Here is a 15,328-nt window from a genome sequence, read left to right as displayed (position 1 = left end):
CACCTATGACTTGCCTGACTTTGTCCCACTCCCACCTCTCTTCTACCTCTCTGACCCCTACTACAATCAGTCTGAAGGTTCAGACCCAAACGTCACTTATCCATGTCCTCCAGAGATGCTGCCTGACCTGCCATGTCATAAAGGGAGGAGGTGCTATGAAGAGGCTGGACACATTTTCCCGGGAGCATTGGAGGATGATGATTGACGTTTATAAAATTATGAGTATAGATACAATTATGAGTATAGATTATTATCTCAATGTGGTTAGGTTAGGTAAGGGAGAGGTGCAGCGAGACATGGGTGTCTTTGTACACTAGTCACTTAAAGTTGGCGTGCAGGTACAGCAGGCAGTGAAGAAAGCTAATGGAATGTTGGCCTTCATAACAAGAGGATTTCAGTATAGGAGTAAAGAAGTGCATCTACAGTTGTATAAGGCTCTGGTAAGACCACATCTAGAGTATTGTGTACAGTTTTGGTCTCCTAATTGAAGGAAGGACATCCTTATGATTGAGGCAGTGCAGCGTAGGTTCACGAGATTGATCCCTGGGATGGCGGGACTGTCATATGAGGAAAGATTGAAAAGACTAGGCTTGTATTCACTGGAGTTTAGAAGGATGAGGGAGAATTTGATAGAAACATATAAAATTATAAAAGGACTGGACAAGCTAGATGCAGGAAAAATGTTCCCAATGTTGGGCGAGTCCAGAACCAGGGGCCAGTCTTAGAATAAAGGGGAGGCCATTTAAGACTGAGGTGAGAAAAAACGTTTTCACCCAGAGAGTTGTGAATTTGTGGAATTCCCTGCCACAGAGGGCAGTGGAGGCCAAATGACAGGATGGATTTAAGAGCATTTCATAGAGGATTTAAGAGGATTTCATAGCAAAAGGATTTGAGTATAAGAGCAGGGAGGTTCTACTGCAGTTGTACAGGGTCTTGGTGAGACCACACCTGGAGTACTGCGTACAGTTTTGGTCTCCTAATCTGAGAAAAGATATTCTTGCCATAGAGGGAGTACAGAGAAGGTTCACCAGACTGATTCCTGGGATGGCAGGACTTTCATATGAAGAAAGACTGGATAGACTCGGCTTGTACACACTAGAATTTAGAAGATTGAGGGGGGGATCTTGTAGAAAATTACAAAATTCTTAAGGGGTTGGACAGGCTAGATGCAGGAAGATTATTCCCGATATTGGGGAAGTCCAGAACTAGGGGTCACAGTTTAAGGATAAGAGGGAAGTCTTTTAGGACCGAGATGAGAAAATCATTTTTCACACAGAGAGTGGTGAATCTGTGGAATTCTCTGCCACAGAAGGTAGTTGAGGCCAGTTCATTGGCTATATTTAAGAGGGAGTTAGATGTGGCTCTTGTGGCTAATGGGATCAGGGGGTATGGAGAGAAGGCAGGGATGGGACACTGAGTTGGATGATCAGCCATGATCATATCGAATGGCGGTGCAGGCTCGAAGGGCCGAATGCCCTACTCCTGCACCTATTTTCTATGTTTCTATGTTTCTAAGAGAGTTAGATAGAGCTCTAGGGGCTAGTGGAATCAAGGAATATGGAGAGAAGGCAGGCACAGGTTATTGATTTGGGACAATCAGCCATGATCACAATGAATGGCTGTGCTGGCTCGAAGGGCCAAATGGCCTCCTCCTGCACCTATTTTCTATGTTTCTATGATCGGGTAGACAGTCAGAAGCTGTCTCCTAGGGCGAAATGTCAAATGCTACAGACCATAGCTAAAGGTGAGACGTGGAAAGTTCAAAGGTGATGTGCAGGACATGAGAGTGCCTGGAATATGCCGCCATGGGTGATGAAACAGATATAACATTGGGGTTAAGATAAGCACAAATATGCAGGAGATGCAGGCAAAAGAGATCACTTTCATTTGGCATCATGTTCGCCAGACATCATGGGTTCCCTTGCTGTACAATTTATTTTTGCTTTGCACAGTTTCACTGAACAGTTAACTATGTCAGCCATCATGAATCAGAACACAATACAAACCTTCAGACCAAACTTCTTTTCCATCCACAGCAACACCAACCACTATCCCAGGAGCTCCCACTTCATCCTATAGAAGAAAAAAAAATTGAAAGGCAAGTTTTATGAGTTGAACAATAAACATCAGACATCTACTACTCAGAGTAATAGAGTTGTATAGCATAGAAACAGGTCCTTCGGCCCACTATGTCCATGCTGACAATCATGCCTATCCATACTAATCGCTTGCTTGCCTTGATCCCTCCAAGCCTTGCTCATTCAGTTACCTGTCCAGATACCTTTGGTGAAAAGTTTCTCCTTTAAACTTCCCTCCTATCTTTAACCTTGGCCATCTAATTTTTAACATACCCGTGCTGTGAGAAACAGGGTAGAAATCCAGAGCCTATCCATCTCTTATTGGGTACTTAATCAATGAATGTGAAAGATGGATGTTCCTTCAATTCAACAGATTCCAGACACCAGCAGTACAAGAAATCTGGCTACAATCTTTGCAAAGCCATCAGGAATATCAAGAGACAATATGGGGACAAACCTGGGCTCCAGTATAATAATTTGTACACCCACAGACACTGACAAGAGCTGAATTCTATAAACGGCTGGTAAGCATGGAGTCAGGCAGCATCGCTGGTGATAGTGCAGCTCTCCCTGATGAACAATGTATTCTATATCGTTTTGAGCAGAAGGCCAAAGAATGACATCCGATGACGTCACTCGAGTGTGCCTTTTGTCAGGGTCACTGTTGCAGAAGTTAAATCAGCCTTCCTGAGAATGTGTCCATGGAAGGCAACTGGCCTGTACGGTGTCCCTGGCCTCATCCTTAGGGAATGCACGGACTCATGGCATCAGGATGCCATGATTGAAGACCATTATCTCCAGGTGTCGAAGAAAAGCAAGGTCTCATGCCTTAATGACTACTGTCCAATGGCATTGACATCCACTATCATGAAGTGCTTTGAGAGGCTGGTTAGGGAACACATTGAATCCAGCCTATTAAGCAACTTTGATTCACTGCAGTTTGCCTATCGCCACAACATGTCCATGGCTAATGCCATCTCCCTGGCACAACATTCATCCCTGGATAAGAAGGCCCCTTATTTCCGACTGCACCTCTGTTTTCAATACCATTATCCCATCCAACGCATCTCCCCAACTCGTGGAACTCATCTCTCCAACTCAATCCTCAACTTCATGACCAACAGACCACAATCAGTGAGGATAGGTGACAAATCATTCCTTACGATAATCCTCAAAACTGGTGTTCCACCGGGAAGTGTTCTCAGATCCCTCCTATACTCCTACACTCGTGACTGTGGAGCCAAAATACAAATTCAACTAAATTTACATATTTGCAGACGACACCGCCATAGTGGGTCAGATATCAAATAATGACAAGGCAGAGTACAGGAAAGTGCTTGAGAACCTCGTTACCTGGTGCCAAGACCACAACCTCTCCCTCAATGTTAGCATGACAATGGAGATTGTGATGGACTTCAGGACGTGAAGCAGTGCACACTGCCGAAGTAGAGATGGTTAAAAGCTTCAAGTTCTTAAGAATAAATATCATCAGCAACTTGTCCTGGACCAGCCATATCAAATTGTTGGACAAAAAAACAACACCACATCTCCAACCTCCACATGGCTGCTGCTGCCGACCTTCACCCACCCACCGATTACGCCAATCCTCGCTGCCTCGCCGGTAACTTTCTACGGCCGCCTCACTGATGACGCCGACCCTCGCTACCTCCTTGGTTCCCACCGACTATCGGCACCAAAATGGGACCGCCAAACCTCTCCGCCAAACCTCTTTGCCTCACCGGGACCGCCAAACCTCTCCATCTCACTGGGACCGCCGAATCTCGCCGCCTCACCGGGACCGTTTCACCTCGACGCTCACCGGGACCACCGAACCTCTCCGCCTCACTGGCCATCCGCTGACCGGAACCACCAACGCTTCGCCCGCTGACCCGGACTCCACTCCCCGCGGGCCTCCACCATTGACTCCACCGACCCTCGCCACCCCACCGCCCTCCAACAGGTCGCAGCCATCACCTAATCTGAGTACCAGGCTCAGCACCGTGTCTGAAGTCTCCACGCTGCAGACTCTAACACCACGGGATCTCAAGGGCCTGTCCCACTTTCACGACCTAGTTCACGACCTCTGCCGAGTTTGCCCTTGAATCATACTCGCAGCAAGGTCGTCACGAGGTCGTAGGTCGTAGGAGGTCGTAGGTAGGTCATAGCAGGGCGGTATGCTAGTCGTAGGTACTCGTGGCATGAAGTAGGTCAGGGCGTTTCTTCTAGCATGATGAAAAATGTCCACGAGTAAAAAAGGTCGTGAATTAGGTTGTGAAAGTGAGACAGGCCCTTATAACTGTGCTGGGTCCTAGTGCTCCACACCCTAACACAGGGAACCTCAGTGGTTGTTCCACTGGGTCTTCCCCTTCCACCTCAAACCATGTGACCCCAACTCCTCCTCACCCACACTACAGTCCTCATATCCACCCTCCTCCCTGACCACCCACCAGCCCCCTACCAGACAGCGCCTCGACCTCCGTCCACTCACCTGCCTACCTCCGGCCCCAACCACTTTCCTTGCCGTGTGTTCACCATCTCCCCTGACATCTACCTGCTTTAGACCTTTTTATTTTAAACTGCCGGCGGGACATCAACCTCCTCAACTTCTCCACTCCCCAGTCTCACTCTAACCTCTCTTCCCCCCGAACGTTCAGCCCTCCACTTACTCTGCAACAACCCTGACTGGGTGATCAAACCCGCCGACAAGGGAGGTGCCGTGGTAGTCTGGCACGCTGATCTCTACAAGTCTGAGGCCACGCGCCAACTCTCAGACATCTCTTCCTACTTATCATTGGACCATGAGCCCACAGACGAGCACCAGGCCATGATCTCGAACACCATCACTGACTTTATCACATCCGGCTCCCTGCCCTCCCAAGCCTCCAATCTCATCGTTCCCCAGCCCGGCATGGCCCCATTTTACCTTCTCCCAAAATCCACAAACCTGACTGTCCTGGCAGACCCATTCTTTCTAGCTGTTTGTGTCCCACCAAACTTATTTCCACATACCTTGACTCCATCCTATCCCCCCTGGTTAAATCCCTCCCTACCTCTGTTCAAGACACCTCACACGCTCTTCGTCTCCTCCATGACTTCCGTTTTCCGAGCCCCCATTACCTCAACTTCATAGAAACATAGAAACATAGAAATTAGGTGCAGGAGTAGGCCATTCGGCCCTTCGAGCCTGCACCGCCATTCAATATGATCATGGCTGATCATCCAACTCGGTATCCCGTACCTGCCTTCTCTCCATACCCTCTGATCCCCTTAGCCACAAGGGCCACATCTAACTCCCTCTTAAATATAACCAATGAACTGGCCTCGACTACCCTCTGTGGCAGGGAGTTCCAGAGATTCACCACTCTCTGTGTGAAAAAAGTTCTTCTCATCTCGGTTTTAAAGGATTTCCCCCTTATCCTTAAGCTGTGACCTCTTGTCCTGGACTTCCCCAACATCGGGAGCAATCTTCCTGCATCTAGCCTGTCCAACCCCTTAAGAATTTTGTAAGTTTCTATAAGATCCCCTCTCAATCTCCTAAATTCTAGAGAGTATAAACCAAGTCTATCCAGTCTTTCTTCATAAGACAGTCCTGACATCCCAGGAATCAGTCTGATGAACCTTCTCTGCACTCCCTCTATGGCAATAATGTCCTTCCTCAGATTTGGAGACCAAAACTGTACGCAATACTCCAGGTGTGGTCTCACCAAGACCCTGTACAACTGCAGTAGAACCTCCCTGCTCCTATACTCAAATCCTTTTGCTATGAAAGCTAACATACCATTCGCTTTCTTCACTGCCTGCTGCACCTGCATGCTCACTTTCAATGACTGGTGTACCATGACACCCAGGTCTCGCTGCATCTCCCCTTTTCCTAGTCGGCCACCATTTAGATAATAGTCTGCTTTCCTGTTTTTGCCACCAAAATGGATAACCTCACATTTATCCACATTATACTGCATCTGCCAAACATTTGCCCACTCACCCAGCCTATCCAAGTCACCTTGCAGTCTCCTAGCATCCTCCTCACAGCTAACAATGCCCCCCAGCTTAGTGTCATCCGCAAACTTGGAGATATTGCCTTCAATTCCCTCATCCAGATCATTAATATATATTGTAAATAGCTGGGGTCCCAGCACTGAGCCTTGCGGTACCCCACTAGTCACTGCCTGCCATTGTGAAAAGGACCCGTTTACTCCTACTCTTTGCTTCCTGTTTGCCAGCCAGTTCTCTATCCACATCAATACTGAACCCCCAATGCCGTGTGCTTTAAGTTTGTAAACTAATCTCTTATGTGGGACCTTGTCGAAAGCCTTCTGGAAGTCCAGATACACCACATCCACTGGTTCTCCCCTATCCACGCTACTAGTTACATCCTCGAAAAATTCTATAAGATTCGTCAGACATGATTTACCTTTTGTAAATCCATGCTGACTTTGTCCAATGATTTCACCACTTTCCAAATGTGCTGCTATCCCATCTTTAATAACTGACTCTAGCAGTTTCCCCACTACCGATGTTAGACTAACTGGTCTGTAATTCCCCGTTTTTTCTCTCCCTCCCTTCTTAAAAAGTGGGGTTACGTTTGCTACCCGCCAATCCTCAGGAACTACTCCAGAATCTAAAGGGTTTTGAAAGATTATTACTAATGCATCCACTATTTCTGGAGCTACTTCCTTAAGTACTCTGGGATGCAGCCTATCTGGCCCTGGGGATTTATCGGCCTTTAATCCATTTAATTTACCCAACACCACTTCCCGGCTAACCTGGATTTCACTCAATTCCTCCAACTCCTTTGACCCGCGGTCCCCTGCTATTTCCGGCAGATTATTTATGTCTTCCTTAGTGAAGACGGAACCAAAGTAGTTATTCAATTGGTCCGCCATATCCTTGTTCCCCATGATCAACTCACCCGTTTCTGACTGCAAGGGACCTACATTTGTTTTAACTAATCTCTTTCTTTTCACATATCTATAAAAACTTTTGCAGTCAGTTTTTATGTTCCCTGCCAGTTTTCTTTCATAATCTATTTTTCCTTTCCTAATTAAGCCCTTTGTCCTCCTCTGCTGGTCTCTGAATTTCTCCCAGTCCTCCGGTATGCTGCTTTTTATGGCTAATTTGTACGCATCATCCTTCGCTTTGATACTATCCCTGATTTCCCTTGTTATCCACGGATGCACTACCTTCCCTGATTTATTCTTTTGCCAAACTGGGATGAACAATTTTTGTAGTTCATCCATGCAGTCTTTAAATGTCTTCCATTGTATATCCACCGTCAACCCTTTTAGAATTAATTGCCAGTCAATCTTGGCCAATTCACGTCTCATACCCTCAAAGTTACCTTTCTTTAAGTTCAGAACCATTGTTTCTGAATTAACAATGTCACTCTCCATCCTAATGAAGAACTCAACCATATTATGGTCACTCTTGCCCAAGGGGGCACGTACAACAAGACTGCTAACTAACCCTTCCTCATTACTCAATACCCAGTCTAAAATAGCCTGCTCTCTCGTTGGTTCCTCTACATGTTGATTTAGATAACTAGCCCGCATACATTCCAAAAAATCCTCTTCCTCAGCACCCCTGCCAATTTGATTCACCCAATCTATATGTAGATTGAAGTCACCCATTATAGCGGTTTTGCCTTTGTCGCACGCATTTCTAATTTCCTGTTTGATACCATCTCCAACTTCACTACTACTGTTAGGTGGCCTGTACACAACACCCACCAGCGTTTTCTGCCCTTAGTGTTTCGCAGCTCTACCCATACCGATTCCACATCCTGCAAACTAATGTCCTTCCTTTCCATTGCGTTAATCTCCTCTCTAATCAGCAACGCTACCCCACCTCCTTTTCCTTTCTCTCTATCCCTCCTGAATATTGAATATCCCTGGATGTTCAGCTCCCAGCCTTGGTCACCCTGGAGCCATGTCTCCGTGATCCCAACTATATCATAGTCATTAATAGCTATCTGCACATTCAACTCATCCACCTTATTACGAATGCTCCTTGCATTGAGACACAAAGCCTTCAGGCTTGTTTTTACAACACTCTTACCCCTTATACAATTTTGTTGAAAATTGTCCAGTCACTCTACACCTCCATCTCCCACCAGGAGGATCTTAAAGCCCTCAGTTTCTTCCTCGACTGCAGAACCAACCAATCCCCGTCTATTAGTATTAGAACTTTCCTCTGCCTAGGACTTCCTACTACTGGTCCTTACCCATACCAACTTTTCGTTTGAATCCTCCCATTTCCTCCAAATACAAGGCATACTTTGGGCACACGCCTCCTGCACCCATACAGAACTCACTGACTTCATCCATTTCACCACTAACTTCCATCCGGCACTCAAATACACCTGGACCATTTCCGACATTTCCCTTCCATTTCTCACTATCTCCATCGCAGGTGATAGACTACTGACTGACCCTGATCTACTATTTTTAGTTGCCTTCTATTAGTTTTCAAAAGCTTCCCAATCCTCTTGCTTCATCCACACTGACACTTCAATCTTACATTTCCTCCAGCCTAAAACTATTTTCTAACCCTCTCAAACTGCAGGTTCAGTTCTATCATATTATGATCACTGCCTCCTTTGGATTCCTCCACTAAGCCCCCTCATCAAATCTAGTTCACTGCACATTGTTCAGAGGGCTCGACCATGCACTGCTCTAAGAAGCTATCTCGTGGGCATTCTACAAATTCCTTCTCTTGAGATCTAGTACCATCCTGATTTTGCCAGTGTATCTGCATGTCGTAATACCCTGTGACCACTATAACCGTGCCTTTCTCACATGCCTTTCCTATGATTTAATTTGTGCCCTGCATCCTGTCTACTGTCCGGAGGCCGGCATATAACTCCCCTCAGGATCTTTTCACCCTTGTAGTCTCTTAACTGGAACCACACGAATTCTACAACTTCTGATTCTATGTCATTTCTTGCTACGGGTTGAATAACATTCCTTACCAACAAGCGACCACCCCCCCCCCCCCCTCCTCTGATAGAATGTGTATCCTGTAGAAGTCCCAAAAGCTGTTGAAGGTGTACACTTCATTAATACATTAAATCAAGCTGCCTGTTAGTATCTGTTATTTACCTATTCATTTTCCCTACCTTTGAACTCCATTCCATGCGGAGTTCAGGAGATGCCAGCTAGTACTTGCTATTTAACACTGTCATTACGATTATCCTTCCAATACACACAGACTACCTTTAAACTCCACTGCATACGAAGCTCAGAGGATGGAGGATGCCAGCTAGTATCAGTTGTCAATATCGGCGAGCCCAAACGCAGGCTTGGCGATCGTTTAGCTGAACACCTCCGCTCAGTCCGCCTTAACCTACCTGTTCTCCCAATTGCTCAGCACTTCAACTTTCCCTCCCATTCCCAATCTGTCCTGGCCCTCCTCCATTGTCAGAGTGAGGCCCAGCGCAAATTGGAGATGCAGCACCTCATATTTCGCTTGTGTACCTTACATCCCAGCGGTATGAACATTAACTTCTCTAACTTCAAATACCCATTGCTTTTCCTCCCTTCCCAATTCTCCCAACAGTCTTAAAGTCTCCGACTAATTTTATCTCTGTATCGTCCACTTCCCTGACATCTCGACCCAAAACTTCTCTCCAGAGATGCTGTTTGGCCCGCTGAGTTACTCCAGCATTTTGTGTCTACCAGTTGTCAACATATTCATAATCCTTACCTTGACACATGAGGCACTCAGAAGCCACCAGCCAGTAATTACTAGTAACACATTCACTGTCATTATCTTTGTATCCCGTTTCATGCAGAACCAAGAAGTTGCAATCTAGTATCTGTTATTAACTTTAAGTATCCTTACCTTTGTACTCCATTGCATTGCAAGAGTCGTGACTTTTGAATTATATAAGAGTAAAGTATATATCCTGTAATTAACACATCAATCTACCTCGCCTTTGTACTTCCTCAGTTGTCATCTTTTTGGTGTATAAATGTCCTGCTGTACTGACTTAACTATGGAGTTGTGATCACAGCCTTTGACGGAGACACTTCTCCCCTTGGGCAAGTAAAACCCACTGCTGATGGTTAATCATAAGAGTCCTTGAATCTTATTTAGGAGTTGACATTGTTAATCCTTGGATGTTCAGCTACCAGCTCTTATCCTCTTTCAGCCATGACTGTGATGCCCACAATATGATATCTGCCAATTTGTAACCATGCCATCATTTTTTTTAAATATCTTATTTAACTGTGTTCGGTACCCTCTTAGCACCAGCATTCAATTTTATTTCATTGCTGAGCAACCCTTAATTTCTTACAATCTCATATTTGTGTATTTACCCTGAATGTAATCATGCACAGCTTGTTCACCGGTTTTGCCAGCTCCAAAAGTTGGGACAGCTGACTTTTGCAAAGTACAATTCAGCTGAACTGAAATCTGGCCTGAAAATAAAGTCTGAGGTCGACTTACTCCAGAAATCAGGAACTGTTTCAGAGTTAATGAGTAGGAATGAATTGCAGATGCTGGTGAAAGTGGGAGAATAGGTGACATTTCGGATTGAGTCCCCTCTACAGACTGCTGAGTTAATGAAGTGAGTTTGGAGGTTATTAAAGCTTCAGTCTGCTATGCGGCATTATTGGCCGGATAAACGATAATCTATCATTTACTGGAGCTGTGATGAGTGGCGACCGTGGCTGACAAGGGAAGTCAGGGAGAGTATAAAAATAAAAGAGAAGAAATATAACATAGCAAAGATCAGCAGGAAGCCAGAGGATTGGGTAACTTTTAAAGAGCAACAGAAGATAACTAAAAAGGCAATACGAGGAGAAAAGATGAGGTACGAAGGTAAGCTAGCCAAGCTAGCCAAAAATATAAAGGAGCTTCTTTAGGTATGTGAAGAGGAAAAATTCTTGGATCCTTCTTGACCATGGAGGACACAAACAATCTTCCTGATGTACTAGTGGCCAGAGGGTCTAGGGTGGCAGAGGAACTGAAGGAGATTCACATTAGGCAGAAAATCGTGTTGGATAAACTGATGGGACTGACGACTGATAAATCCCCAGGGCTTGATGGTCTGCATCTTAGGGTACTTAAGGAAGTGGCTCTTGAAATCGTGGACGCATTGGCGATCATTTTCCAATGTTCTAAAGATTCTGGATCAGTTCCTGTGGATTGGAGGGTAGCTAATGTTGTCCCACTCTTTAAGAAGGGCGGCAGAGAGAAAGCAGGGAATTATGGACCAGTTAGCCTGACATCAGTGGGGGGGAAGATGCTGGAGTCAATTTAAAAAAATGAAATAGCGGCACGTTTGGATAACAGTAGCTGGATCGGTCTGAGTCAGCATGGATTTACGAAGGGGAAATCATGCTTGACGAATCTTTTGGAATTTTTTGAGGACGTAACCAGGATATGTAAGTAAGTAAGTTTATTGGCCAAGTATTCACATACAAGGAATTTGCCTTGGTGCTCCGCCCACAAGTAACAACATGACATACAGTGACAGTTACGAATGACTCAGAAAACACTAAACATTAATAATAATAAAACATTAATGATAAAACACCATTGATCAAGCATGTGAACGAACAAAATACCAGATCAAAGTACCGGATCAAAGGGAAGCTACAGATCTTTAGCTGTTGACTAGAGCTACTACTCGTTGATAAAAACTGTTCTTATGTCTGGCTGTGGCAGCTTTGACAATCCGGAGTCGCCTTCCAGAGGGAAATGATTCAAAGAGTTTGTGGCCAGGGTGAGAGGGGTCAAAGATGATCTTGCCCGCTCACTTCCTGGCCCTTGCAGTGTACAGTTCATCAATGGAGGAAAGGTTGCAGACAATAATCTTATCTGCTAAACGGACGATTCGCTACAGCCTCCAGTTGTCGTGCTTGGTGGCTGAGCCAAACCAGACTATGATGGAGAAGGTGAGAACAGACTCTACGATGGCCGTGTAGAATTGGACCATCATTGCCTGTGGCAGATTGTGCTTACTCAGCTGCCGTAGGAAGTACATCCTCTGTTGTGTAGTGGTGTTGACAGTGGAGTCATTGGTAGCCCCCCATTTAAGGTCCTTGGAGATGATGGTTCCCAGGAACTTAAAAGACTCCACAGATGAGACTGATGATGATTGATGATGAGTGGGGTAAGGAGAGGGGAAGCTCTCCTAAAGTCTACAATCAATTCCACTGTCTTAAGAGCATTGAGCTCTAGGTTGTTCCAACGGCACCAGGACGCCAGCTGTGACACTTCCTGTCTGTTGGCAGATTCCTCCCCATCCTGGATCAGTCCAATCAGGGTGTGTCATCCGCAAACTTGAGAAGCTCGACGGAGGTGTCTGTGGTGGTGATGGTGCAGTCGTTGACGTAGAGAGAGGAGAGGAGAGGAGAGAGTACGCAGCCTTGCGGTGCTCCTATGCTGAGCTTTTGCGGGTCCGAGATGTGCTTTCCCAGCGTCACATGCTGCTTCCTGTCTGTCTGGAAGCTGGTGATCCACCGAAAGAGGGGTTCAGGCAGTCAACCCGGAAAGGTTGGAGTGTAGTAGGTCTGGCACAATGGTGTTGAATGCAGAGCTAAAATCAACAAACAGGATCCTCGCATAGGTCCCCTGGCAGTCTAGGTGCTGTAGGATGAAGTGCAGGCCCAGGTTGACTGCATCATCCACAGATCTATTGGCCCGATATGCAAACTGCAGGGGATTTGTGATATTTTTCAGCTTGGCCAGCACAAGCCTTTCGAGTGTCTTCATGACTACAGAGGTCAGTGCGACAGGTCTGTAGTCATTAAGACAAGTAATCCTTACCTTTTTGGGTACAGGGACAATAGTGGAGACTTTGAAGTTGGCAGGAACAGTACAGGTTTGCAGGGACTGGTTAAAAATGTCTGGATAGACCGGCGCCAGCTGTTTGGCACAGAGCTTAAGAGTAGAGGGGGAAACATTGTCAGGTCCTGGAGATTTCTGGCTCTTTTGTCCTCTGAAAAGCCTCTCCACCTCTTTTTATTATTGATATTGGATAAGTTATGTTGTGCAGCACAGATGGTGCGGGTCATTGGGTGTGAAGTGATGATTGGAGGGGGGTGGGTGTAGAAAGGCCCAGTCTTTGCAGACTGAGGTCAGGATGTGAGTGGGTGTGAAGTATTGGTCGGGGTGGGAAATGGTCCAGTCTTTTCATACCGGAGTCTTGCCTTAAGTTGGTGTGAAATGGAGAATGGGAAGGAGAGGGTCCATTCTTTGTAGACTGGGGTCTGGCTGTGTTGGTTGGGGAGGGGGGGAGGGAGTACCAGGGTTACGTTTCTGATTTTCAATCCTGCAGTAAAACTCATTCAGGTCGTTGGTCAGCTGACGATTGTCCAAAGAGCGGGGGGTTTTCCTCTTGTAGCTGGTAATTTCGTACAAGCCCTTCCAAACTGAAGAACAGTCACTAGCTGAGAACTTGCTCCTCAACCTTTCAGAGTACCTGTCCTTGGCAGTTCTGATTCCTCTTCTTAGCTTGTACTTGGCCTGCCTGTAGAGGTCTGCATCCCCACTCCTGTAGGCCTCCTCTTTAGACCGTCGGAGCTGTCTGAGTTCTGCAATGAACCAGGGCTTGTTGTTGTTGAACCATCTCCGGGTCTTAGTTGGAATGCAACTGTCCTCGCAAAAGCTGACATATGATGATACAGTGTCTGTATACTCATCGAGGCTTGTGGTTGCTTCCCTGAACAAATTCCAATCAGTGCAGTCAAAGCAGGATTGTAGGTTCTAGACAAGGGAGAGCCAGTGGATGTAGTCTACCTGGACTTTCAGAAAGCATTTGATAAGGTCCCACATAGGAGATTAGTGGGCAAAATTAGAGCACATGGTATTGGGGGTAGGGTGCTGACATGGATAGAAAATTGGTTGGCAGACAGGAAACAAAGGGTAGGAATTAACAGGTCCCTTTCGGCATGGCAGGCAGTGACAAGTGGGGTACTGCAAGGCTTGGTGCTGGGACTATAGCTATTTACAATATATATATTATTTGGATGAAGGGATTAAAAGTAACATTAGCAAATTTGCAGATGACACAAAGCTAGGTGGCAGTGTGAACTGTGAGGAGGATGCTATAAGAATGCAGGGTGACTTGGACAGGGTGGGTGAGTGAGCAGATGCATGACAGATGCAGTTTAATGTGGATAAATGTGAGGTTATCCACTTTGGAGGTAAAAATAGGAAGGCAGATTACTATCTAAATGGTGTCAAGTTCGGAAAAGGTGAAGTACAATGGGATCTGGGGGTCCTTGTTCATCAGTCACTGAAAGTAAGCATGCGGGTACATTAGGCAGTGAAGAAAGCGAATGGCTTGTTGGCCTTCATAACAAAAGGTGTTGATTTAGGAGCAAAGAGTCATCCTGCAGTCGTACAGGGCCTTAGTGAGACGTCACCTGGAGTATTGTGTGCAGTTTTGGTTTCCAAACTTGAGGAAGGACATTCTTGCTATTGAGGGAGTGCAGCGTAGGTTAATTCCCGGGATGGCGGGACTGTCATATGTTGATAGATTGGAGTGGCTGGGCTTATTATATACTCTGGAATTTAAAAGGATGAGAGGAGATCTTATTGAAACATATTAGATGTGTTTGGACACGCTTGAGGCAGGAAACATGTTAGAAACATAGAAACATAGAAATTAGGTGCAGGAGTAGGCCATTCGGCCCTTCGAGCCTGCACCGCCATTCAATACGATCATGGCTGATCATCCAACTCAGTATCCCGTACCTGCCTTCTCTCCATACCCTCTGATCCCCTTAGCCACAAGGGCCACATCTAACTCCCTCTTAAATATAGCCAATGAACTGGCCTCGACTACCCTCTGTGGCAGGGAGTTCCAGAGATTCACCACTCTCTGTGTGAAAAATGTTCCCAATGTTGGGGGAGTCCAGAACCAGGGGCCATGGTTTAAGAATAAGTGGTAAGCCATTTAGAACGCAGATGAGGAAAAGCTTTTTCACACAGAGTTGCGAGTCTGTGGAATTCTCTGCCTCAGAGGTCTGGTTCTTTGGATGCTTTCAAGAGATAGTTAGATAGAGCTCTTATGGATAGTGGAGTTAAGGAATATGGAGAGAAGACAGGAAAGGAGTACTGATTGTGGATGATCAGCCATGATCACATTGAATGGCGGTGCTGGCTCGAAGGGACGAATGGCCGACTGCCGCACCTATTGTCCATTGTTATAATGTATTCTTAGAATATGCCATGGTCTAAACGAATTGTGTGAATTGCACTTCATCAGGATGCGTGCTGGTAACACAATGCTATTT

The 15,328-nt window shown here is 45.9% G+C and overlaps 1 protein-coding gene across 1 annotated transcript in view; it reads right to left on the bottom strand.

Annotated features, from left to right (window-relative positions):
- The window catches only part of lactb (lactamase beta), a 69,355-nt gene that overhangs the window by 41,050 nt on the left and 12,977 nt on the right, over nucleotides 1-15,328 (bottom strand). The window contains exon 2 of the mRNA XM_033015138.1: nucleotides 2,007-2,073. Coding sequence (XP_032871029.1) covers nucleotides 2,007-2,073 — 67 coding nt within the window. The remainder of the gene's footprint in view (nucleotides 1-2,006; nucleotides 2,074-15,328) is intronic.

The sequence above is a fragment of the Amblyraja radiata genome, chromosome X (assembly GCF_010909765.2).
Source record: "Amblyraja radiata isolate CabotCenter1 chromosome X, sAmbRad1.1.pri, whole genome shotgun sequence".
Lineage (NCBI taxonomy): Eukaryota > Metazoa > Chordata > Chondrichthyes > Rajiformes > Rajidae > Amblyraja > Amblyraja radiata.
Note: the sequence above shows the minus strand (reverse complement) of the source record. Positions and strands in the feature narration are given on the sequence as shown.